The 27,396-nt window shown below is 43.4% G+C and overlaps 1 protein-coding gene across 1 annotated transcript in view; it reads left to right on the forward strand.

Moving 5' to 3' along the window:
* The window catches only part of CD38 (CD38 molecule), a 47,944-nt gene extending 23,018 nt beyond the window's left edge, over positions 1-24,926 (forward strand). Inside the window, exons 2-8 of the mRNA XM_006194680.3 lie at positions 6,812-6,941; positions 8,555-8,690; positions 13,912-13,997; positions 17,053-17,126; positions 17,233-17,325; positions 17,671-17,757; positions 21,325-24,926. Coding sequence (XP_006194742.1) covers positions 6,812-6,941; positions 8,555-8,690; positions 13,912-13,997; positions 17,053-17,126; positions 17,233-17,325; positions 17,671-17,757; positions 21,325-21,388 — 670 coding nt within the window. The 3' untranslated portion in view covers positions 21,389-24,926. The remainder of the gene's footprint in view (positions 1-6,811; positions 6,942-8,554; positions 8,691-13,911; positions 13,998-17,052; positions 17,127-17,232; positions 17,326-17,670; positions 17,758-21,324) is intronic.
* Positions 24,927-27,396: the final 2,470 nt, after the last annotated feature.

Raw genomic sequence — 27,396 nt, forward strand, 5'->3', positions numbered from 1 at the left:
CCAGAGATGGGGGGGATAGGGGCATAAAAATAACAGGTGACGACCACGGGGGTTTGGACATGAGCTCTTCTCATGTCTTAAGACCTTCCGAGAGTCTCAGCCCTTCGTCTAATTGCTCAAGCAACTTGAAAAGAAACTGAAAATTCTGCCATGACTCCCATGGTAATATATGCTTAGTATAGAAAAATTCAAAATATAAGGAAGAGAAGGTCACAGAGCAACCTTTCTACTCCCACAAACCAGGCACAACTATTTTTAAGACATGGTGTGATTACTGTGGGTTTTTTATTCTGTTTTTAAAAATTGGTTGTGATCATACTGTAGCTTCAATTTAAAAAATGTAACCTCTCCTTTTCTAGAGGTTTGGATAATGGAGAACACAGGCATCCATTCTTATCATAAACCAACAGGAAGATACAGGGTGGAAGTGGAGGTTCCCCTTGATGTCTCTTCCCAGAGACAGCTCCAGTGTCAAGTCTGATGCATTTTCTTTTCCTATTTCTCTGAGTTTAGGCCTACTTTTTTCACTTAACGTAAAATAACCCCCCCCCAAGCTATTCCAAGCTCTATATAAAAGCCTTGTTCAAAGGCTGCTTTATATTCTGCTGAGCCCAGACGCCCTAAGAAACATCCCTTTTTGTTGGCTACATGTCTCTAATCACTCTGGAGCCCACCAAAGGAAGTGAGGGCAGAAGGTGGTCAATGAGAAGCCCACGGTGGTTATAAACATAGATCGGCTGGGCGTGTGTCATGACAACCGGGGCAGAAAACAGAAAAATCGTTCCCAAAGTGAGGGTGCTGCCTCACGTTTAATCAAGTTTTTTTTTTTCCTATTTTAAGTCCTGTTTCTATCCTCTGGAGTGTAAAATTCGAAAACCGTCTCCTTTTGATTGTGTTTGCAAATTTGAGTGCTTCGGGCCAGTCACCAGGGCTCTAATTGTAATTTGTTTTGGTCTTTGTCCACCCTTTACCAAAGCATGAGTGCCCTGAGGATAGACACGGTGTGGGTTAATTTTTTCAGCCCCGCGCCTGCCGTGGGGCTTGCTGTAAGCCCCTCGTAAGTATCTGCAGAATGAAAGAAAGGGTGGAAGAAGCGAGCCAAGTGTCCCAGACGGGTGAACAGAAAAACAAAATGCAGTGAGTAACCGACAGTGAAATGTTACTCAGACTGAGAAAGGAATTCTGACACGTGTCACAACATGGACCAGCCGGAAGGACACTGCTCAGTGAAATACGCCAGTCACACAAGAAGAATCCTGTCTGATTCCACTTACAGAAGGTGCCACCGGCTTCAGGTTCACTGAGACAGAAGACAGAGGGCTGTTTCCAGGGGCTGGGGGAGGAGGGAGTGGGGGAGACCTTGGAAAACTCCAGGTTCTGCTCTTCCCCTCTCCCCACCCTGCCTTGGTTAGTCTGCAGCCTGGCTCTGTGCATTTCCCCGAGCTCCGCAGGTGACCCTCGAGTGTGGCCGGAGCTCAGGACCTGAGACATCCGACAGCCCTTCTGGGTGAGCGGCCCTGAGAGGGGACCAGAGGCACGGACAGAGCTCCCGGAGCAGCCTCTGGGCTGAGGACCCCCTTCACAGCATGACCTTGAGCAGCAGGTGCCCCGGGGCATCACAGCTAAGCCCTCTGACTCCGGAACGGAGGAGCCGTTGAAGAGACGATCCTGAGCTCCCAGAAATGGCGCTTACCCTCCCTTGCTGCTTCTCAGTCAGAGAGATTCGCTTCCTTCTCCGCTGGACGCAGGGATCCCCGAGGCCCTCTATTTCCTCGAGCCCAGCCAGCTTACTCAAAACAGCTTTTTCTCGGGTACCATTTGAGTTAATGGAACCGTGCTCTATCCAGGGGGACAATAGTGAGGCTTGTGGATTTTTGCAAATAACTAAATTAAGGGCCCACCTTTTTAGAGCCACACTGGTGAACTTGAGGCCCATTTCTGCCAGGACGTGTGTGAATAAGTACTGCAAACATATCTGTACACACGGCCCCAATTCTTTATATATATATAAATATATATACACACCCATAAAATGCTTCCTTGCACATCCAGGGCGAAATGTTTACTTTTGATTTTAAGGATGAAAAGTAGCTTCCTAAAGCCCGTCCCAGCCTTCTCATCACCTCTCTCCATTTCCTCTTGCTTGTGGGGCTCTGGTCTGAGAAGAGGAAAGGAAGATGGTTGAGTTATAAACTCATCCAAAGTCTGTTTCAACTCTGACATTCTAAACTCTGCTCCACCTCAACAAGGAAGTGTGTTACATTTTTAACCTGGATCTCTTGAACTCTTAAGGTAATGTTTCTTGAAGGAGGTCTATATACCTGTCGATTAAAATGAATGCACAGCCTAAAAGTTGAGAGTTATGTTTTATTTGGTGGGAGGACTCAAGCCGGGATGACAGCCTCTCAGATGGCTCTGAGGGACTGCTCCGAAGAGGTAGGGGAGGAGCCAGGATATATAGGAGCTTTACAACGGAGACCAGGTAGTTGGAACATTAAAAGATTACTTGTTAGCTAAAGAAAACCAGGCATCTCAAGTTAAAGAATTTAGTGCTTTTCTATGTATGGGAGGGAGCAAACATTTGGGCTCATTGTATTCATAATCATTTGACAAGCACCTAGCTATCTAGGGCCAGTGTCCTGTCCTTTTTTATTCTGAGTCCCCTCAGAGGGCACCACTGTGAGTGGCTGCAGAGGCCGGGCTGCAGGCTTGTCTTCACTGGGGGGTGGCGGCAGCCGCTGAGGACTTGATGGCTTCAGCATTCTTTGTTTACTGATACGGTTTGCAGTATTTATCCTTCACATACCTACAAAGCATAAAAAATTTTGGAGGTTTGTGAGTTCTCCACGAGACTCTGGTTTTTGGTGATGAAAGCATCCGGTACGTGGTGGGTACAGGGCATGGCTATTTCTCTTAACAGCCAGATCTTTCGTGGTGGGGCATTCCCTTGTCCTTCATCTCAGGAAGACGTCTCTCCTTCACCCTTTGCTGCTGAGGACAGAGGCCTAAGACTGCACGAGGGAGGTAGGCTGAGAACAGGAAAGCCCTGAGTAATGCATTACATTAATGGAATTTAATTACATGATCCCCTAAAGTGAAATAGCCGATAAACACCTTTCTTCTAAATGTCCCATAACGGTGGCCCATAAGTGTTGATGGGTTTCGAAGTTCATAATGCAATGACGGTTTTCCCTTAAGTCTATAATGTATGGGCGGCTCCAGGGGGACAGTGGTTTCTTGGCCCAGTTTTACAGGTGAGCTGGGATACAGTTGAAGTGTCCTGTGCAGGTTGGGGAAGCAGAGGGGCCTCCATGAAAGAGGCCTCCCCTCCCGGGGGCCAGGGGCATGTCACATGTTATCTCATTTAATCCTGGAAAACTTCCAGGGCATGAAGTATTACTATCTCCATCTTACAGGTGAAGACAGGAGGATGGGGCAGTGTGTAGCAGTGCCGTGGGCATCTGGCCACCAGGCTCTCACTGACCTGGGGTCCAGTCCCGCTTCACCACTTACTCATCATGTGACCTTAGGCACCTTGGTTAAATTCACAGCCTTAAAGTTTCCTCTTTGTGCCTAAATTGGGGCAATGGTGATATCTACCTCTGACAGAGCCTGCAGCCTGGCCCCGTCTCTAGAATTAAAACTGTGCTTTTATTTTATTTTTTAATTTTTTTGTTTTTAATGAATAAAAAATGTATACCATTTTTAAAGGTTACTTTACATTTACAGTTATTACAAAATTTTGGCTATATTCCCTGTGCTGTACAATACATCCCTGAGCATATCTTGCACCCAATAGTTTGTACTTCCCCCTTCCGCATCCCAATATTGCCCTTTCCCACCCCAGTATTGCCCTTTCCCCACCTCCTCACTGGGACCACTAGTTTGTTCTCTATATCTGTAAGTCCACTTCTTTTTGTTATATTCACTAATGTGATGTATTTTTTAGATTCCACATATAAGTGATATCATACAGTATTTGTCTTTCTCTCTCTGACTTATTTCACTTATCATAATGCCCTCCAAGTCCATCCATGTTCCTGCAAATGGCCAAATTTTGTTCTTTTTTATGGCTGAGTAGTATTCCATTGAATATACATACCACATCTTCTTTATCCATTCATCTGTCAATGAACACTTAGGTTGTTTCCATATCTTGGCAATTATAAGCAATGCTGCTATGAACATTAGGGTGCATGTATCTTTTTGAATTAGAATTTTTGTGTTTTTTACTTTTTTGGAAATATACCCAAGAGTGAAATTGCTGGGTCATATGGTAGTTCTAGTTTTAGTTTTTGAGTAAAACTCCATACTGTTTTCCACAGTGGCTGCACCAATTTACATTCCCTGCAACAGTGTATGAGGGTTCCCTTTTCTCCACATCCTCACCCACATTGTTATTTGTGTTCTTTTTGTTGATAGCCATTCCAACAGGTGTGAGGTAATACCTTCTTATAGTAAAATCATGCTTTTAGAAGTGGAATGGCCATCAAGATTAAAGGCTGCATTTCTCATCTTCCTCTGTAGCAAAGTGTGCCCCTATGACTACATTTTGGCAATGAAGACAAGAGCAAATAATAAACATTTTCTAGTACCTGTTCTTACAAGGCAGCTGGCAGGTGTCCACTGCAGCTGTTGCTTTTCCTTCCTCTTCCTTCTCCTTTCTCATCCCCTTTCTTTTCTCTAACCTTTCCTACTGGCTGGAATGTAGTCATGATGGCTGGAACTGGAGCAGCTATTTTGGACTGAGCAGATGGGTCTCCAACAATGTGGAATGTCTTACCAGTTCCAGATACTGACCTCTAGATTCATATGTGAGAGAAAAATAAAATTCTATCTGCAGTTATAGGTCTTATTAACTCAGATCAAATCCTGATATACTTGTTCATAGAAGTTGTATGAGGTTAAATGAAATGTGTATGTGACACATATACGAAGCCCTTGATAAATTCTGCCTGTACTGTTGCTATTATTACTTCAGCTTGCCGAGCTAGTGGGTGACTGGTCTGGAATTTTGTCGTGCGGCTGTTTTACATTGAAACTGTTACATTTTCTAAGCTGATTTTTACTAAAGTGAGGATGGGTGCCCAAGCAAAACTGAGAGCAAGGAGAAACACATGTTGCTTTTGGACAAGGGGACAAGCGTGGTGCTATCCTCTAGCCTGTGTATGTGCCCCAGACCCGACCCCGAGCACCTGCGCGTTCCCACCACCCCCGGTGTGGGATGTATTGACCATATGTGTCCTTCAGGACCCTGTGAGGATAAGCCATGTTCAAGGTTAACCCATGAGCCACAGGCCGTGACTGCCTCTGCTGGCTGGGGATGTCTGCTCACAGCCAGGAATGTCTGAGCAAGGGTCACAAAAAGAAAGGAAGGAAATATAATGCTGATATCGACTGGACCCTTATTCTGTGCAGAGCACTGTTCTGAAAGCGTTTGACATGTGCTTTATTTAATCCCAGGACATCTGAGTTCGGCAGATACTTTCTGGATGAGGAAAGAGAGGCAGGGAGAGGCTGAGTGGTTTTCTCAGGGATGCACAGTGTAAGAGGCAGAGCCAGGGTTGAGACGGGCAGCCTAACCCAAGGGCCTCCCTCCTTGTCCTCAACAAAATGGCTTTCCCTCGTTTCCTGTCCCAAGAAGAGAAGGTGCGCAGGGTGGTTTCCTTGTGAGGGCCTGTGACCTCACTGATAGTCTGTGATTTCTTGGAATAAGCCACTCGACTTGGCCCGTCTGAGTCAGGAGGGCTTCCAGAAGACCCTCTGGAAAACCGCTTTGCATGTGCTCTGCTGGGGTTAGGGCTCAGAGGGATAGAAAACTCGGGGCTTGTGTTCATGCCCCCAAGTCAGGCTGCCTGACCTGTCCTTAGGATGCTGTCCTAGGGTGCTGGGTCCAAAGGCTGGAGTTTGTCCTGGTAATGATGCTCCCTGAGCTTTCCCAGTGGAAGCCCACCTTCTTTCCCCTAGAAGTGACGGCTCATGCGCACTTGTTAACACAGACACAAAGGAAGTTCTGGCTGCAATCTGCCCTGGCTCCCCTCCCTCTCCTCAGTCTCTTCTACTTGGCCTGCCTGCCTTCTCACCGCCAGGAGCTGTTGGAAAGGGACATAGATCTGAAATTTCTGCTTCAGAGACTTTTCTCCATCTTTGGGGCTAGCACAGAGTTTTTCAGAGTGGTTCTTCAAAACCACCAAAAAGCTGAGGCCACATTCATGCTTAAAACCATCCACTGGTTTCCCATGGTAATTAGGGCAAAAATCTGAAATTGTTTCCTTGGTCTGAAAGACCTGAGGGATCTGCCTGTCAGTTATTTTCCTGACTTGATTTCTCACCACTGCCCACCCCCCACCCTCCCCGTTCTTCTTTCACTTCCTCAAAATCAGCAAGCTCTTTTCTGCCTCAGGGCCTTTGCACTTGCAGCCTTCTCTCTGAAAAGCACACCCTGTCAATGTTTAGTCTCAGGGAGCCCTCTCCTGACCAGCCTCCCTAAAGTGGTCATTGCTTCAATATTCCCCACTGATTTCCTGCATTCTCATCATAATCTGTACTTACTTTGTTAATGTATTTGCTGGTCTGTATACTGTCTGCCTCTCTAACCAGAGAGTGAGCCCCGTGAGGGCAAGGACCTTGTAGGGCAGGGAGGGTGATGCTCATCTCATAAAAATGCTGCACACACTGGATGAGATGATGTGTATGAACTACTTGGCACACAGTGGGTGCTGCTTCAATGAGATTTTTTGGGGTAGTTATGCTCTAAGCATACGTTTGAAACCAAATTACTCATTTTTACTTCCCATGTTTTATCTCTCAGAGATAGAGACTGCAAAAAGATCGAGGAGGCCTTCAGGAATGCATTTATTTCTAAGGACCCCTGCGAGGTGACAGAGGAAGACTACCACCCACTGATGGAGCTGGCGAGTCAAACTGTGCCTTGTGACAAGGTAACTGAGTCAAATTATGGATTTAAAACTGAAGATAAAAGCCAGAGGGAAGAGGTCACGGGACTGAATTTTGACCAGAATGAAGAAAGAGGAAAATTTGGGTATTAGGGTGTAGGCATGGTTGGCGGGGGTCGAGGTCAGGCTGAGGCCATGGGGAGACCAGATGTCATCAGGATTTAGGACATCTGCAGACGGGAGGTAAGAGAGAGAATTGGGGACATGGAAAGAGGAAAGGCGAGTCGGCCAAAAATCAGACAAAACCCAATCCAACCCAAACAAAAATAACCCACCTTATATAACTGCAAAACCCTCCCTGACCTCTGGTGGTGATGATGATGGTGATGGTGACAACGATGCCATTTTGCCTTTGCTAAGTGCCTTTTCTGCTTACAAAGGACTCTCCTGTTAGGTTTTCACAGTCAACCCGTGGAACAGGCAGGTCAGCTATCAGCATCCTCATTTCACCAGTGAAAAAACCGAGGCTTGGAGAGTTTAGGTGACCAGTGATTTCTCACGTTTGATCGTCTGGAAAGTGAGCAGTTGAAATGTAAATGGCTCAAGATTTAGAGCCAGAGAGTCTTGGGTTCTAATACATTAGTTATACTGGAGAAGGTCTGTAACAGAGTACATGTTTTCTAAAGTCAGCATTTGAGGTGAAAATTTAATGTGCCTCAAATCATCTTTACGATGCCCTTGGGCCAGCCACAAATGACAGTGTCTCCTCCCGTCATTAGAGCTGGAGCTACTGAGCTGGAGCTGTGGCTGGTGCACTGAGCACAAGGTCTCACGGAGGAGCCGCTGGGCAAAGCATCACCCAGGGACACTGGTCGAATAAGTGACCGTGACACAGACACGCACTTTATTTGCATTGTCTCATTTCATCTCAGCATCTCAGGAGTTCCTTGCAATGATTATCGATACCATTTTACAGATGGGGAAAGTGAGGCTTAGCAACTCTGTGGTTGCCCAAGGTCAGAAGGCTAGTAAGCAGTGATGCCGTTTCTGAAGTCAGCGTGACTCCAGGACCCAGGCTTTTAACCGTAGCCTCCACTGCCTCCTATGAGGAGTGAATAGATCCATGAGACAGAAGATTGTTCTGAAATTTGACTTTCTATGCCTTTACAAGGGACCCTGATAAAACTCACTGTATGTGTTCTATTCCTGTTTTGTACGGCGATGGGAGAGTTTTGAGGGGAAAGCTGGGATTATGGAGCTCTTTAAGAATCAATAGCACTTCCCAGAAGTAGCACACAGACAAAATTATTTGGCAGATAACTTTAGGAAGTTTGGAACTTCCTAATGCCTCCCCTAGATGTGTTTGAGCTTAGATTTATTGTAAGATTTTGATCAGGGGCTTTCAGACCTTTTCCCCTGCCATCCTGAATAATACATTCATTTTACATTGTGACCTAGAGAATGCGCGTGCGCGTGCACACACACATACACACAAAGCAGTAATGCACTCAACAACACTTACCCTTACTGTAGGTGATTTACTCTTATGTTTTCCATTGTTTAAAAAGTGTGGATTTTATTTTATTTTTTTTTGACTTAGTAAATGGATACTAGATGACAGATGATCTCAACAATAGATGGTGTTCATTCTCTCTCAGACGGTCTTTTGGAGCAGAACAAAGGAGCTGGCGCATCAGTACACGTGGGTCCGGCAGGAGATGTTCACGCTGGAGAACACGCTGCTGGGTTACGTGGCTGACGGCCTCACCTGGTGCGGGGACTCAGGCTCTTCTGGTGAGGATCTGGGCCCTCTGGGGATGCCGGGGGGCGTGCAGGGCGCAGGGGGCGTGCAGGGCGCAGCGGCCCTGAGCTCTGCCAGGGATCCTAGAAGATCCATCTGGAGGAAGGAGCCGCGGGTACCCAGACTGATGCCACCTGTATCCTTATTGATGTACGGTAGCGTTCTTCAGACTGACTCCTGTTTTCTAGAAAAATGGACCCCAGGGTTTGGGGGTGCCAAGCTCCCTGGCCCCCTCCTTTCTGAGTGCAGGAACAGCCTGCGTCTGAACTGTTGGGGTTTTGCTTTCTATATGCACCTCATCCAGGACCAAAGAATTCTGAAGCAGGTTGAGGCTTCGGAGGGAATAAGGCCAAAGTTATTTTTTTCAGTATTTATGTATTTTTATTGACATATAGTCAGTTTGTAATGTTGTGTCAATTTCTGGTGTACAGCGTAATACTTCAGTCTTACATGAACACACATATATTCGTTTTCATATTCTTTTTCACCATAAGTTCCCACAAGATATAGACTATAGTTCCCTGTGCTGTACAGTAGGACCACGGTGTTCATTTTATAGATAGTAGTTAGTATCTGCAAATCCCAAACTCCCGATTTATCCCTCCTCACTCTCTTTCTCCCCTGGTAACCGTAAGGTTGTTTTCTATGCCTGTGAGTCTGTCTCTGTTTTGCAAATAAGTTCATTTGTATCATTTTTTTTTAAGCTTCCACACATAAGTGATATCATATGGTATCTTTTTTCTCTTTCTGGCTTACTTCATTTAGAATGATGATCTCCAGGTCCATCTGTGTGGCTGCAAATCAGGCCAAAGTTCTCGTTCCGCAGAACAGCCACAGCAGCCACGCGCTGGGCCTCTCTGCGTCTCAGCCAGTGTGTGGCTTTGCCCTTGTTCAAAGATGGTCTTACCTTGCCCAGAAAGACCCAAAACACCTCACCTTGGGAAGGTGTTTTCTACTCAGAAAACCCTACTGAGCTCATTTCACTCTTTTTTTCTTTCTCTTTTTATTTATACGGTGGATCTTTTTACTTTATATTGTTATATTCTTATTTTTGTTTTTGACTTTATTTAAAATTTTATCGTTGTAGGGTCTTCGACCCAGATTTGCATTATTTCCAATTACAAAAATGATGCACTCAGTTGAAAAATACTTGCATATACAGAAATGCATAAAAGCAAAAAGTAAAAAATGCCTTTTCCCCTCCCTCCTCAATTTCCAGGCTACTTCCCAAAGGGGGACTGTTGTCAACAATTTGATACATATCTTACATTTCCTCTTGCTCATATAAGCACATACAGATCTTCCTCGATTTATGATGGGGTTAAGCCCCAATAAACCCATTGTAAGTTGAAAATATTATAAGCCAAAAATGCATTTAATAAACCTAACCCACTGAACATCATAGCTTAGCCCAGCCCACCTCAAACTCAGAACACATGCATTAGCCTACAGTTGGGCAAAGTGATCTAACACAAAGCCTATTTTATAATAAAATGTTGAATATCTCATGTAATTTACGGAATACTATACTGAAAGTGAAAAACAGAATCATTGTCTGGGTACCAAGTGGTTGTAAGTGTATGCGTTATTTACCTTGGGGATGGCGTGTCTGACCGGGAGCTGTGACTCCCTGCCACTGCTTAGCATGGCGAGAGGGTGTCAGAGCACGTATCACTAGCCCAGGAAGAGATCAAAATTCAAAATTCTAAATACCACTTTTACTGAATGCATATCGCTTTCACACCATTGTGAAGTTGAAAAATCCTAAGTCGAAGCATCGTTAAGTCGGGGACAGTCTGTTTGTCTGAAAGGTACACATACTGTTTTGCAACTTGACTTATTCACTTAATAGGTATTCATACAGCCATCCTTTTTTTAAAAAGCCTCATTGTATTTCCTCTGTGGACACATCATAATTTATTTGACCAATCTCTTATTGACGGACATTTAGGTTGTTCCAACCACTGTTACAAGGAGTGCTTCTGTGCACATATACACCTGCAAGCTTGTGGAAGTATGTCTGAAAGATAAATGTCTACAGATGAAATTTCAGTGTGGAATAAATTATGGTGGAAACTGATAAGTTGTTATTCAAAAGGTGGTAACAATTCATACTCTCAAAATATATGAGATCATCTATTTACCCACACCCTCACCAACGCTGGCCGTTAATATCTTATAATGTCTTGCCAACCTGAGAAAGAAATAATACATTGGCTTATTATGCATTTTTTTATTGTAAGGTGAGCATACTTGTATATTTAATGATCGATATTTCTATTTCCATTGTAAACTGGCAGTTTGTGTATTAATCCTTTTTTATCGGGTTGTCTGTTGTTTTCTTACTTATAGAAGTTTTATATAAAGTAACAATAGTAGTTAATGCTTATTGGGTACTTACGAAGTCCCAGCCATTGCTCCATATGCTGTATGAATTTTCACTTGTTTAACCCTTCACAGCCCCAGGAGGTCCTATGATAATCCCATGTTACAGGCCAGAAGTCTGAGGCACAGGGATGTTATGTAACTTGCCAGCTAGTAAGTGACACAGCTGGTTGCAAACCCAGGATTACTGGCTCGAGATCGTGTGTTCTTAACCACGTGCCATCCTGCCTGTTTTCTGCCACAGAGGTGGCAGATCTATCTTTCTCAGTTTCCATTTTTCTTTTTAATACTGTTTATATTCTGTCTTTGGCCACACAGAAATGCAGTTAATCTGTTGACCCCTTCCTGTCTGGCTGCTGGTTTCATGTTTGGCTTAGATTTTCTTCACTCAAGATTGAAAAGTCTTCTGTATTTTCATCTAGCGTTTTTATTTTTGTAATTTTTCATTTAATCTTTAATCTGGACTCTTTCCACCCAGACATATGGTATAGGAATATATCTCTCCATTTATTCATTTTCTTCATGGTTAAACTTTATAGATTTTTTTTGCCATACTTTTTACTTTCCTTTTTTTAATTTCCCTTTTCACAAGTTAGCTTTTCTTGGTCATTCATTTAATTCTTTTAGCTTTTAAATGTGTTTTCTGTAAAATTTTCTCTTTTGGCTTTATTTTTCAGTTTCTCACCTCAAGTCTTTCTTAGAATAAAATGGAGATATATAAACTTTTAAAGATCTATTTCTTATCTATTTACCTTTTAGAGTTCTTTATTTTTCTTTCTTTTTAATTGAATTTTGTATAGGTTGTTTCATTTTGTCTACTTCCTTTTTGGCCTCAGTTTTTACTGATTAAAAAAAAATCGTTAAAAACTGACCTCCTTATTTTATTTGTTGTCTTTCAGGTTCCTAATTTTTATGTTTTAACCATTCTATAGTCTGGCTTAAACTTTTTTCTTTCAATTTTTTTCTACCTTAGTTTTGCCTTGTTTATTTGTTTTATTACTAAAGTCTTAATTTCTGTTATAGCTTTCTAATCTCTCTTTTTAAACTTCTTATTCTGCTTTTTTATGTACTTAATTTCTCTTTCTTTAATGAAAGATTTCCCCCCTTTTCTTTTTCCCTCTGATTTTAAAATTTCATTTAATGGTGTGTGTGAATAGGGCAGGTGGCAAGGCAGACACCCTTCTGGGGAGAGGGGCGGTGATCAACTCAGAGACTGCTCTCTGGATGTGGCTGTTAAGATGAAAAAGCTTTATGTTTATGAAAACCTATGAACAGGAGCACTTTGTAGCCCCTTATAAAATGTGTATTCATTTCATTATCGTCAACATTTTTGCCTCTGTGGGGAGATGATTCAAATTTATCTTTGGACTCCACAGTAATTATTTATCTCCGTACATGGAAATTTTAAAAATTTGTGCAATTTTGGTTATACAGCATTCAATTATTATTAAAACTCCCAGGATTGCTTCCTCATCCCAGGAAGGGTTTCTGATCTAGAATTTTCTTTCCTGTCATTGGCCGTCAAGCCCATATTTGTGGTTATACTGGTTTCCTGTGGTTACTGTAATGAAGTGTCACATACTCGGTAGCATAAAACAATAGAAATTTATTTTCTCACAGCTCTGGAGGCCGGAAGTCATAGATCATGGTGTTGTCTGGGCCATGCTCCCTGAATGCTCTAGAAAAGAAGCCTTTGCCTGTTGGCTTGTGGATACATCACTCCAACCTCTGCCTCCGTCATCACATGGCTGTCTTCTCTTTGTGTGTCTCTGTCATTTTCTCTTTGTGCACGTCTGTCTCTGTGACCAATCTTCTCCTTCTTATAAGGACATCAGTCTTACTGGATTGAGACTCACCCATCCTAACTGCATGGTGTCACTTATATGTGGAATCTGAAAAAAAAATGTCAAACTCAGAAACAAGAGAGGAGATAAGTGATTTCCAGGGGCTGGAAGGTGGGGAGAAGTTGGTTCCAACTTTCAGTTATAAGATGGATGTGATCCGAGGATCTAATGTACAGCCTGGTGACTATATTTGCTGACACTGTATTGCATAACTGATATTTGCTATGAGAGTAGGACTTAAATGTTACCATCCAAAAAAAAAAAAAAAAAGAATATGAGGTGATGGATGTGTTCATTAACCTGATGAGGGAGAATCTTTTCATAAGGTGTGTGATATCAAATTATTACTTTGTACACTTTAAATGTCTTACAATTTTATTTGTCAATTATACACCAATAAAAAATAAATAAAAATAAATGTCTGTGCACTAAGGCAGATATCCTTGGGAGAAATAACACAGAAACTATGTATTCACGCCTTGTGTCTGTGGTTCCTCCCCGACAGCTGAGCCTGTCAGGACGGAGAGAATGCAGAGAGACTTTGAGGGCATCTGAGCCTAAGGGTGTGGGGACTGAGGGAAGTGGGAGGAAGGCTGTCAAGAAGAGGGGGTTGGCAGGGAGCAGAGGGGAGACTGACAAGAGGGGCCCCTGTGGGCCCAGTTTTATCTGCAATGCTCCCTGGAAGAGGGAGTAATGTTGGGGCTTGTCTCTGTCAGATGAGCTTTAGCTGCATTTCCCAGAATGATGACTCAAAGCTGGTCACCGTGTTCCTGTCTGGGATTTGGAGGGTAAGGTAAGGACTTGGAAGGGATTCAGGGGGCACTTAGTTAAATTGGGCTGAGATGTGTCCATTCTCCATCCTCCATCTTGGCAGTGCTGCCATTGAAAAGTGGCTCCACTGTGATCCAATAGCTGGGAAAGAACAGAGATGAATTAGACCCTTTCTTTTCCACTTTAATTATTTCTCTGTAACTATGTCTTTCAGAAATGAACTATCAGTCTTGTCCAGACTGGAGGAAAGACTGCAAGAACAACTCTGTGACTGTATTCTGGAAGGTGCTGTCCAAAATGGTAAGTAAGTGAAATCCTAGAACCCTGGAGACCAAAGAGCTTCAGAGGTCATCCAGTCAGTGATTGGTTTTAATTCATTTGGGATCACAGGCCCTCTTAGAAACAAAGTTCAGAATTCTTTCCTGAGAAAAATGTTCGTAAGCACACACCAGAAGATTTTCACATAAAAATTTCGGGCATCTATTGAAGGTCCCTGGGCTCCCATTAAAGACTCCTGCTCTTGCCCATTTTTTGGCTTTGGTTGCCAGGCATCTCTGGCTTGGTTTAATCCTCTGCTGTGAGGATTGGCCGACTTTAGATTCCTGGAACAGTCTTAATTATCTACATTTGCAGACCATTTACTGTGTGCCAGGTGCGGTCCTCAGGTCTTTAACGTGGATTAAAATCCTTTAGTCTCACCAGAATCCTGACATAGGTCCCATGAGCATCACATCCGTTTTACAGATGACAGGTGGAGGTGCAGGTAAATAAGGATGCTACTAAATGTGCCCAGTAAGGGGCAGACCTGGGTGCTTATCCCAAACTGTCCGACTCTAGATCCAGAATCCAGGCTGGGAAATTCTCCCTGACCTCCCCTCTATCTACTTCTGATTCTAGCTGCCTTTGTGCATATTTATCTATTTATTTTAATGGAGGAACTGGGGATTGAACCCAGGACCTCATGCCTGCTGAGCACACGCTGTACCACTGAGCTATACCTTCTCCCTGTGCACATTTATTTGTCTTCTGAGTTGCTTGCTTGCAAGTGGACTAGGAAAAAAGGGGAGAGAAAGAAAAAAAGAAATGAATAGAAAAAAGAGGAGAAAATAAAACTATACTACTCAGATTTCTCCAAAATTAAATTTAGACATCTGAGGAGCTAGGGTGGGTGAAGACTCACATTTGTTAAGCGCATATTTATGAAAAGTCCTGGGCCAGGTCCCTGACCCGTGTCGTCTCATTCAGTCCTCACCATTGATGCTGTGAGAAGGTACAGATCCCCCTGTTCCAGGTAAGAGGTTAAGTGACTCATTCAAGGTCAATGGGCTGGTAAGTAGCAGAGCTGAGAGCCTAAGCTACCTTAAGGAGATTCAGGCAAACCCTGGGATGGTTGAGAGAAGGAGATAGCCTGAGGTTAGAAAGAAGGAAACTGCTTAAACTTGAACAGATTCTTTTAACTCTTCTGCCCTTCAGATTCCTTATCTGTCAAATAGAGATAAAAATAATGCCTGTCCTGTAGGGTTGCTGCAAAGGTTAAACAAGATACCGCCATCCCATCAGCCAACTCAGAATGCATTCAACAAATATTTGTGGAGTACCTACTATGTGAACAAATATTTGTTGAGTACCTACTATGTGCTGTGAAAATTAGAGGCACTCCAGATTTGTTGTTGTTTTTTGCTGGCTTTGCTGGAGAAGAGTTTCGATTTATGTTATCCCTCTATGATACGTTTTGTGGCAGTGCTGTTGCTGAAAGCATTTAAAGCCAAGTCACATTTTACATGTGTCAAGCACCTACATGTGTTCTCCACACTGTCCTTGGGGCTGGGAGTCCAGCGAAGGGGATGGCAGGCGCCCTACCTCTGTGAGCCCCCTGGGACCGCTCCTTTATCTTGGCCAGATGCTCATAGATGTATGTAAGTGGGCTTCTTTCGTCCAGCTAGATCCTTTCTTTTCAGGCAGTGCTGCTTGGTGGTTTGAATCCTCGTCTCATTTTCTCACTTCCAGGTGACGTGACTTTGGGGCAAATCGACCCAATACTTACTGTGTGGGGCTGGTGAGAATTCTGTACTGCAGGGTCAGTGTTTGGACCTGCTAAGCACTCTGCTGACTCAGCACTTGTGATGGATAATCATTGGACCTCTCTCCTCTGCTCATAACCCCTGGTAGAAAGACGGACGCCTCATTGAATTTTCACAGTTCTCTTTCAAATTGTTCAGTGGTGCTTTATCTCCTGCAGAGGACAGGCCAGATTCCTTGGCAAAGCATTCATGGTCCTCCAAGAACTGACATATCTACCCAACTCCAGCATCTACTGAATGTTTCCCCAGGATGACACTCTTCTCTCACGCTCCTAGGCCCTTCTGTTTGCAGCTGCCTCAGCCTCTGCCAGGTGGAATCCTGGTCATCCTTCCGGACTTGGCTTTCGTGGTCCTCCATGACGCCTTTTCTGGGTCTTCCGCCATCTCCATCATGGCATATTTGGACTTCCTACTTCCTCTTTCCCTCCCTCCCTCCTTCCCTCTTCTCGCTCCACAGGTTTTCACTGGGCACCCACGCTGTGCCGTGTACGGGCTACGGGGCTCAGGGCTGGGGTGGGCAGTGGGACAGCCAGGCTCACAGCTCTCACAGGGCTCTCAGTGCCCTCGTGAAGCTGGTCTTCACAATGCGATACAGCTGGCGGATGTGAGAAGGCTATCTGACCTAGTCCCACCCGTGTGGCTGGGCCTTCTGGAAGAAACACGTAGATGGCTTAGTTTTGCACATTTCATTTTCCCTAGTGACTCGTGAAGATTCCAGCTGAATGTTTGTTGCATGAAGAAATGAAACCGCTGCTCAGAAATATTCACTCACGCATTCATTCATTCTCCATTTCTCCTTATGCTAGTGTAGCCTTCAGTGTCATCTTCTCTCCAGTTTCTTTTTTCTTGGTGTCCTATTTGTTTTACCCCTGAAGTGTCCAGTCTGCTCCCACTGGGTGAAATGTGCAGTGTCTACAGTGCATGGTACCAAGAAAGTGCTTTCATCCTCCTCCCCCAGCCGTGATGTTGCTCTTACTGATCTGGACTTCTGACTTCTGAATCACCAATTTGGCAACCATGACGTTGAACTTCATTGTTCAAATGCAGATTGGAGCAACTGCTTCCAGAACTCTTCTGGGAAGCATGATCCCTCCAATGGCTTGGGATGAAAATCACACAAACCTGGCATGACTGAGCTAGAACCTCACAGACTGGTCTGTTCCTCCTTAACCCGCTAGCCGATGCTAAGAGCTGTTTTGAATGGAACTCCCGGTGCATGGCAATTAAGTTTGCATGCTAAAGAATGGTGTTTTTGTTTTGTTTTGTTTTTTAAGTTTGCAGAAAATGCCTGTGGTATGGTCCAAGTGGTGCTCAATGGATCCCTCAGTAACGCCTTTAGTAAAGACAGGTACTTATTTCTTTGCATCCTATTTGCAAGGGTTAGCACGGTTTCCTATTGAAGGCTGTGGATGCCTGAATAGGGTTAACGATGTTCTTGGTCTCTTCTATCTTAGCACGTTTGGAGGCGTGGAAGTCCATAATTTGCATCCAGAGAAGGTTCATACACTGCAGGCCTGGGTGATGCACGACATTGGAAAAAGCCCCAGGTGTGTATTACTACCTTGTACCATATATTCTCAAGGTCGTTTTAGGAATCAATCCATGAAAGAATCCAGTCACAGGAATTCACTGAGAAAAGCCTGGCTCAGGAAATGAATGGGGCCTCACTCTACACTCACCCCGTTGCAACAGTCTCTTAATTTTATCTCCATAGTAGGCATCTGCCTAGTTACACCTTTCGCTCCCCCGCTGACCTGTGAGCTCTTAGAAGCTACCTCTGCTTCACCTCTTTACCCCACGACCCTGCCTGGGGCCTGCTACCTAGAAGAAACTAGGAGACAGCGAATGTTTGTGAGATCTTGTTATTTTAACACTTCTTCTTTCTTTCCCAGCGACTCATGCTCGGGTTCCTCCATAATGGACCTGAAATCGATTATGAGTAAAAGAAATATAAAATTCACCTGCCAGGATAACTACAGGTAATTAACTACTTCTTGAAGAATAAATGGCCACCTTGCCACCTGCAGGCACCCTGATGGTGACCTGGGATGGTGAGCCATGGTGACCTCTGTTCCTCCCCAGCCCAGCTCTGCCCAGAAGGCGTTTCCAGACAGTGGCCTTCAGTTGGCCACCTTTCTCCACCCTCTTTCCTCTTCCTGCCCCATACCACTCAAGCGGTGATTTGCCTCTAAAGCTGACCCAGGCTTGGAGGCATCTTTCCCAGTTTCCCATGCGAGAGGCCTGAGCTGGGATCCTAGCTTTCAGGGGAGCAGAAGCCGATTTTGCCAAATGCAAAGGATTTATAAAATCCTTGTGACCTGGCATAATTTTGCATGTGAAGTTTCCTTAGTTGGGTCTCAGGGTAGATGCCTAGCACTTGGTAAGTTGCCAAATGGCAGTTAACTAAGCTTTATCTTTAAAAAATTAAAATCTATAAAATCTTTTAAAAGGTTTTATCAGTAATACATGTTTATTAGAGCAAAGTTTACATTACAGATAGGCATATATTTTTAAAGTCACCTGCAACTCTGTTATCAAAACTGGGACCTCCCTCCATGATTTTTATAGTTGTGGCCAATTACTTAATATAGGCAGGGCTTCTTGCTAAAAGCATCTTTGGAAATTCTCCCATATAGGATAGTTACAAGACAGACGCAGAGAGAAAAAGTGTTGCAAAGAATCTAGAAGCTGGAACGCTAGGACCCTCTTCCCACCTCCTTTCTGTCACCAGCCTTTCCCACTGACCATGTCAGAATGACAGAAGGACAGATTCAAGGAATAGTCACTGAGGGCTTTGTCTCCCGAATGACCTGAATTCTCCGTCAGTCAGCTGGCTTCTCTCTGGAAACTGCCAGAAAATAACACAAGCCTTCTACAGCGGTTCGGTGGGAAAACAGACAGAACAAAGGAACGACTATAAAAGAAACATGGCAGACAGCTGACCAGTCTAAGTTATTTAGAGACGTTTTGTGTTGGGAAAAACAGAATACTAAAACCTAGGAGAAGACTGGGGGTTGGAGATGAGTCTTATCTCCAAGACTCTTTGATCTTTTTTCTTACATTAAACATTCCCCCCTTTATTTTTTCACAAATGGCCCCAAACTGCACGGTCCTGGTAAACTCCCTCAGTCTCCACCTGGGAGGGATAATTACACATCCCTACCACCTGGACTTGCCGACTGGCCCATCTAGGAAGGAAATGATTTGTAAGGCAGCGCCTGTCATTCAGAGCATCAGCTCATGTGACCTTAAACTTGGGGATCATATCTGCAATCACCGTTGGTCTTCCTCAAACATGAGGCCATAATATATTTAGCATGCCTCTTTGAATTGCCAGGCCCACAGGGTCCCTTGTTGCATCTAAGAGTTCTGTGGCTTTGCTAGAAGCCGCTTGTGTCCAGGGGAGCCCAGAGTGAATGTCACAGATACAGACATAGACTGTAATTTAAATAAATCCGTCCCAAACATACCTTCCAGTTTAGCCAACTTTTGTCCAGCTGTTTCGCTGTGGTTGTTTAATAAGCAAAACAGAAGTGTGATTACGTTTATATGGATTAGACCATCTACTGATTCAGCTCTTCCCCTTTAGTAAGTCCCACCACTCGGAGACAAACATGATTAACATTTGGGTGTATACCTTTAAAGTCTTTCTTTTTCATACATCAGTCTTGTAAAATGTACACAGAATTTCTTAACATGTGTTTTAATCAGTGGAGTGAACAGAACAGGACAGCACTTTTTTGGGGGATTACTTTAAAAATAGCAAATGGTCAGAATGCTTTCTGGCTAGTGCCCCCTAGTGGCACATTAAAAAAATCTAGAGGGTGCATTTCTCCTTTTACGTTACTTCAAAATACAGTCTCTTATTTCATATATAATTTAAACACAAATTGTAATAGCATAAAATAGACTGCTTTAAGCAAAGTACTACATAATTAAAGGTCAAAGTTTGCAAAGAAAAATCTCCCTTGGAATTTTAGAGTCATTCCATTCAAGGTGTGTTTAACACCTTCAATTGTTATTCCTACCCGATGGTGTATCGATGAAAAATGGTAACAGCATTTTTTAAAAGTTGTAGTAAAGAGGATGTAAGCCTTAGGAAACATCATTAGGGCAGTGGCTAAAAACTCAGTATTTTAAGTCGTATTTAAAATTTTCATTGTGAACTACCTTAGTTTTAAATTCATTATTTCTGTAAATTAGTAACTACATTCAATTTTTGTATTTGTTTACTGGGAATCATACCCAAAAGCTTGATTAAAAATATAAAGTTAATTTAAAAAAATACACTGTTTCTATCCATCAGTGTGTTATCCAGCATATCAAAAGTGTGTCCATTTTACTGAAACATTGAATGTGAATATTTACATATTAATGGAGAGAGATTCTTTTAACAGCATAATTCCTGCCTCTTTTCTGAAATTGAATTCCCAATAAGTGACAAATTAAGAAACATATTCATATTCTGTTCATTTACTATAAAGTAAAGGTGGCTTCAAAAATCCTAAATAACCTTACAAAGATTCCTTTTTCATAGCATTATTTCCTTAAGGAAGCGGATACTACCCACCCTTCTCCCCCTCCCCTCCCCAATATATTCATGTGGGAGCTCCAGGCTACCATATTGGTGAGGATGGAGTGACTATACTTAGAGCCACTGTGATCAGCTGGTCATGGCAGTTGGCTAGATCCCAGAAGCCCAGGGGGTCAGGTAGCTGCCTTCTATGGATCTCTCTCTTGACTCACATTTAGCAAAATCAGGTTCAGCTGCAATTTAAGGAACCACTTCCCCACTCTCCACCCACCTCTTCCATGTGCCAGCATTGCCATTGGACTGTGTTGCTTTGTTATCTAATTTTTATTAAAATGAGAGTCATTCACCTGCTAATTCTTATCTAGGAATTGTTCTGTGCAAAGGTTGTGTGGTCCCCTTGCTGATGGCGGCCAGCTGCCAGTGTTCCCCCAGTGGGTCTATGAACCCTTCCCCCAGGGGGTCTATGACCCCCCTGTGCTGCCAGACCCTTTGACCTAACACTTCCTCATTTCAGGGTGCTGCTCCTGCTTTTTCTTTCTTGACCCTCAGCTGACATTAATAACACATATCTGTGATGTCTGAGCCAGACATCTGTTTTCATCTCCATGTATTCAAGCATCCCTTCTCCATATTTCTTTGGCTTCCCAAGTGAAATGAAATTCAATTGGGCCATCCTTTCATTCACTCTTTTTTTGTTTGTTTTGATTTTTTTGGTGAGGGGAGACAGGTAATTAGGTTTACTTATTTTTAGAGGAGGTGCTGGGGATTGAACCCAGGACCTTGTACATGCTAGGCATGTGCTCTACCCCTTGAGCTATACTGTCCTCCCCCAGTCATTCACTCTTGGACTTGACCTTTCTCCATGATGTTGTCAATGTAGGAGAGAAACTTGTGTGGATGCTAACAGTTCACGCATGCTTTTGTTGTTAACGAAGGGGCATCTGTCCTTGGTGAATTGACCATAGGTGTATTGTATTGCCTCTTAATCTCCTTTTTTGTTTTTTCATCGTAGACCTGTCAAGTTTCTTCAGTGTGTGAGAAATCCTGAGGATTCATCTTGCTCACTCAGGACGTGAGCCAATCAACACGGTGGATCCCTTGCAGTATATGTCAACATGCATGACTCAGGGGCCACGCTGGTGGAAACCAGAGGATTGGGGAGGATCCTCTGTCATAATATCTACACTGCAGATGGAAGCCTTTTCCTCCAAAGTCGTAAACTAACTTACATGATTGGTGTAGTTCTTATTTTGATCTCCTAATAGTCAAGAAAAAAATAATTGTTTTATAAAAATAGAATGGAGATTTTATAGTAAGTTATTTTATTTTAGTTTTCATATGATGCTTTCATGATGTTGATATGTTGGTAACATCCATTCTACTGAAGAATGACCACACTGAACCTCTCTTATTGGCAGGTCAAGAAAAGTAAATGCCTAGACTTTTCAGAAAAGGTTACATTTCTAAATGAATGATCTTGTCTCAGGATATATTTCTGTATCTTTCCTACAGATAAACTATGAATGCCATGGTAATGGGTCACTTTGGGAGAAGTGTTCTGTGGGATATAAGCTACCCATATACTTGGTGCTTTAACTCCAGCCTTTCCAACAGCACTATGAGTTAGACATTATCACCTCCCATTTGTTAATAATTTCCCTGGAGTCATACATTTAGTTCAAGGTAGAGAATGAATTTGAACTCAGCTTTATGCGACTCCAAAATTCATGTGCTCTCTCTTTCTAGACCTAGAACACCAAACTGACGGTGCCTTATGTTCTCTTCCAATAAATACATGTCGGATTTAATCAAATACAATAGGATCTGAAATATGATTATCCTTGGATGGCTTCAAAACCGATATATTTTTCCCTCCTCTTGCTCTTCCTTCTCATCATCTTATATATGTGTTAGGCAATTAAAATACGTATTTGTTTCTGATACTAGCAATTTGTTTCTCCCTTGGGTTTGTTTGTTTCTCCTTTGAATTTTTCTTGATTAGTCTTGATGGTCACTTTTATTACTCATGCAAAGAACCAACCTGTAGCTTTGTTGATTTTCTGTTTATTTGGGTTTTGCTTTTCTCTCTTTTTAGAGATCTAGAGATTCCTTCTCATTTCTTTGGGTTTTTTTATTCAGCTTCTTAAGGTGGAAGCTTAGATCGTTGATTTTTCAGCTCATCTTCTTTTCTTATATGTATGTTTTAGTACTGTAAATTTTTCTGAGTGCTGCTTTAGCTGCATCTCTTAGATTTTGATATGCCTGTTTTCATTATTATTTAGTTAAAATGTTTTCTAATTTAATGGTTATTTGGAACGTTGCTTAATTTTCAAGCATCTGGAGATTTTCTAGTCTTAACAAAAAATAGGTGCATTGAATGAAGAACTAATAAACTAATTTGAGATTCCTTCAGGGAACCCACTAGGTTTGTTGAAAACAGCACACATTTTGGGGTTAGACATTTCTAGATTCATAGTTTGGCATCACTCCGTGATCCTGAATGAAATGTCTAACCTCTCTGAACTTCAGCTTCTCTATCACTCAAATATGGATTATGAACTTACCCTTATCAAAGTGTGGTGAGAACTACAGGAGATGACAGAAACTGACAGTCTAGCACAGTGTCTCAAATGTAAGCAGTCGCTCAACCAGTGTTGCCACCTTCCTGCTGGCCCCTGGCTGACAATCTGGTGTCCTTCCGGGGCCCTTGCAGCTGCAGCCACTACAGTCCATCTGCAGATTCTTCACTAGCCCATTCTTCACTTAGGCACATCCTCACGGGATGCAGTCTCAGCTGGACATGAGGATGGATGCTTGGGACCAGTTCTGATTAGGATTCAGGCTTGCCCCAAGTTTCAGTAAACTCCATCTGCAGATTGTCTTCAGAAACAGGTCCCTGCTAATCCACTGGGTGGCCTGGCTGTTCTCCTCTCAAGGCTCTGCCTCGTTGTTGGGCTCCCGTGCTGATTTCTGGACCCTCTAATGTCCTTTCCTTGTTCACCAGGACACCCCTTGAAGTGGCTTCCCCGGGTCAGAAAAATTTTGTTCTTTATGTCCCCTTTCAAAGATGAAATGGACAGAGTTAAAATCAATCTGTGAGACTCTTCCCCCAACAAGATTCATTTGAGTGTTAGGGGTTACAGCTGATGGAGACCAAAGAGGATGTTGGTCCCAGGTTTTCACCCCACACTGCAGAGAGCCGTGGGCAGCCCTGGAGGTGGCCGGGGCCTGAGGTGCTGTTTTCTCCTGGCACCACCTGGTACCCTCATTGCCATGATGCTCCATCCCTGCCTCCACTCTCTCTGTAGTCCAATCTTGTACCTTTGCTGTTGACCATGTATCTCTAGCCCTAAGGACTTCCTGGCCTGCATCCATAAACGGATGTTCCTCAACCCTCTCATAAGTGACACCTCTACTAAATTATTGGTTGCTCATAAATCTCATATCTTACTCATAAATCTGCTGTTGCCAGTCTCCCCACTTCATTCTTGTTTGGGCTAGACAAATCCTCTTACCATCCCAATTTTTACTCACCATCATACTTACCTAAAGGGCACGGGAATGACTCAGAGCCTGACTTTCCTTTCTGAACTCCCACGGCTCAGTATTTTCCTTCTGCAATGGTTCATGACTTTATAATATGTGAAGCACACTCTCAAATACAGTTTTGAAATCACAGGCTGAATACTTGGAAGGACACACACATACCCCCCCACACATACTTTTGTGTTATAAAAAGCGGAGTCTTTTAATCCCCAATGGGTCTTTCTTTAGCTCTGCTTCACTGTTTGCATTGACCTGTTTGGTGCCACATCAGTGTCTCTTATGTGCCTGACAGACAAAGCCAAGCATATATAAAATATTTTGGCAAAACACATTCTTTCTTCGGCTTGACAGCTTTGTTGGAGATGAGCTCCACCCACAGCCACACATTCCCCGATAGAGGGGATGCAGCTGGGGCCACGTTGATTCATTTCCTGGAATCCCTTTCCCCCTTAAACCAGTTCCCAAGACTGTGACTTGAGTATCTCAGGTAGAAGCTGTACTGCACAGAACGACTCTGTTTTTGTGGGTTTTTAAAAGGCAAGTAGTTACATACATGGTTAAAAGTTATGTATGGCAAATTAAAATTGTATGAAGTAAAATGTTGAAGTCAGCCTAGAGTATGATACATCTTTAAAGGGTATTTTATAAATGCAGTGTTAATCTGACATTTCCCCACCATGTTTTAAAAATATTTAAGTGGTTAATTTATTTTTATTACCTTAGTCATCATTTTAATATACATATTTTTATCAGTCTATCAGGGACTCAGTAGCTGGGCGCTACCCGAGAGGCAGTGGTTAGCTGGCCCTCAGCTCACACACATAAATGCATAGAAGGGCTTGAATTGGTCCCTGACAGAGCATTTATCCTTGAACTTGATTCACATACGTTCACTTTGCCACTTTATCCTCTGATCAAAGTGCAAACAGCACAAGGTAGTGGAAACTGTGGGATTAAGAGACAAGTGATCCAGTGAACTGGTTCATTAACATCTGTGAATCTTCAGTTTGGAATCTATTTGTAACAAATATAAGTGAATTACACGAATAATAAATGATTAATAAAAGACTTTGTGGAATCATTATTTTAAAAACAATTGTGCCTGCAAATGTTGCTCGATCTCACTTGTGTGTAGAATCGAAAAGAGTCAAACTCATAGTAACAGCAAGTAGAATGGTGGTTACCAGGGCTTGGGGGGGTGGGCAGAATGGGGAGATACTGGTCAAAGGATGTTGTAAACTCTTAGTTATAAGATGGATAAGTTCTGGGGACCTAATGTACAGTATAATGAGTATAATTAATAATACTGGATTGTGTACTTGGAATCTGCTAAGATAGCAGATCTTAAGTGTTCTCACCACACACACACACACACACACACACACACACACACACACACACACACACAAAGGTAACTGTGAGATGATGAATGTGCTAATGAACGTAACGGTGATAATAATTTCACAATACATACATATACCAAAACATCACATTGTACATGTTAAGTATATATTTATTTGTCAATCATATCTCAGTAAAGCTGGAGGAAAAAACCTACAGAACCTTCAACAGTTATCTATGGGGTTGGGGGAAGACTTAAACAAGCCTGGAGATGCACTTCCAAAGGCAATACGTCTTCTCACCTACCCCACCCCAAGGTCAAGTGAATTGGGCAGCAAGAGAGAGGACGGGTCATCATCCTGGGTGTGACTCGTGGGTGGGGGAGGTGGATATAGATGCCCAGAGGAGTCTGAACTCACAGTCTGTTGAAGACCTGAAAATCCTCACCCATTTCTCTTTGTCCTTGGAGACGTTAAAGAAGGAATAGCGCTGTTTGCTTTCTAGGAAGAATCCCAGCTTTGAGAAACACATGATGACGCAACTTTGTTCTGTCAAGAAAACTCACTTGAGACCTCCCAGGAGTCTATTTGATGACATAGTGAAATGTGTGAGTCTTAATAAGAAACATAAATGTGAAACAACACTTAAAATCTTGATGCACTGTGCAGACCTGCAGGAAACTAACACATGTTGTACTTGACAACAGTCACATGTGTATCAGCCAGTGATCTCAGCTGCAACAGCTGATACAACTCTGGCTGGAAATACATTTTCTAGGGAATATCAATCAGAGGCTTCCAGGTTCTCCGGGGAGAGGGGGGCAGGAAAACAGTTTGGAAGCCATTTAATCAAGAACAACACCCCAAATCACTCCACAGACCAGTCAGGTAGAAAAGCTGTTCTTGCCCTAAGGAAACTGAGCTGTCACTTTGTCTCTCCCAAACATGACTACTGTTGTTTCTGGGAGCAGAAAAACCAAAGTGGATGGCACGTGGTGGAGGCACGTGGAGCGAGGCACCTGCCTCCTTGTCCCCCCAGCCTCACATTCATGATCTCACAGCTCCATCTGATGTCCAGGACCTGATTCTGTAAAATGCTTTGAACAGAGCTCAGTTTCTCTTCCTGTAAAACGGAGGTGGTGGCTGAGCTCACCTCTTTGGTTGGTTGAGCATTAAGCAAGATGACAGAGGTACAATTCTCAGAGTGGTGTCTAACACGTACAGCACTATCAAGGTTAGTTTTTTAAATAAAAAAAAAATGTTGGAACCTGTTTTTATTCTGGAGGAAATTGCTTGACAAATCTACCTGGTTTGGAAGCTGAGACCTGAGACACTGAGGGCCAGCTGAGAAGAGGCTAGGGAACGGCCCTCGTGCAACCAGCGGGTCCGCCACACTTTCTCTCATCCTAGATGAACCTTGAATGGTCTAGATGGGTGGCACTTGCCCACCTGAGAGGACTGGGCCAGGGATCCTCCTAAGACTCTCCCCTAAGAGCTGGCTCCCACCTGGACCTGGATCTCGACAAATGGGATCAACAGAACCACCGCCGCCCAATCTACAAATCAACATATGTAATTTTCACTTTTCAGGCCCACCCAGGGTTCAACAACTTCCGCTGCCACTGCCAATCCAAGCCCTGCTCTCCTGTCCACCCCCTACTCTGCTGGCAGGAAGGGTGGGCAGCTCTCCCCGGTGGGATAAAAGCAGAAGACAAAAGTGCTGGAAGGACAAGTTCCCTCCCAGGGTAATCAGGGAATGGAAAGAACATGGGAAAAGGGCAAGACTGGGAAGAAACAGGGTTCTTGAAGCTAACTGGAGCCTTCCGAGCAAGAACAAATCCCTTTGTGAAATCCCCCATCTCAGTCCCATGGAGTCGCATTCCAGGGAGTTTCCCAGAATGGATGGAATAATCAGATCCACGTTGACCGCAGGAGGAGAAGAGCCCTTTTGGAGCTCTCAGGCCCCTCTTAGTTGCTGGGAACCTCTGACTTTGTCTGGTCCCCGGGGCCATAGAAACCACAAGATTCTCCAGGGGCAGCCTGCGTCACCTAGAGCTGGGAGGATGGAAGCTCTGAGAAGTCTGTTAGGCGTCCGACCTGAGTCAGCTCTCTAGAACAGGTACGTGAGTTGTTGAGTCCGTGCTGGCAGATGGGGTTATTATAAGGACGTGCTGTTTCTGAAGTGTCACCTGTGACCA

This window comes from Camelus ferus, chromosome 2 (genome assembly GCF_009834535.1).
Source record: "Camelus ferus isolate YT-003-E chromosome 2, BCGSAC_Cfer_1.0, whole genome shotgun sequence".
NCBI classification, from domain to species: Eukaryota; Metazoa; Chordata; class Mammalia; order Artiodactyla; family Camelidae; genus Camelus; species Camelus ferus.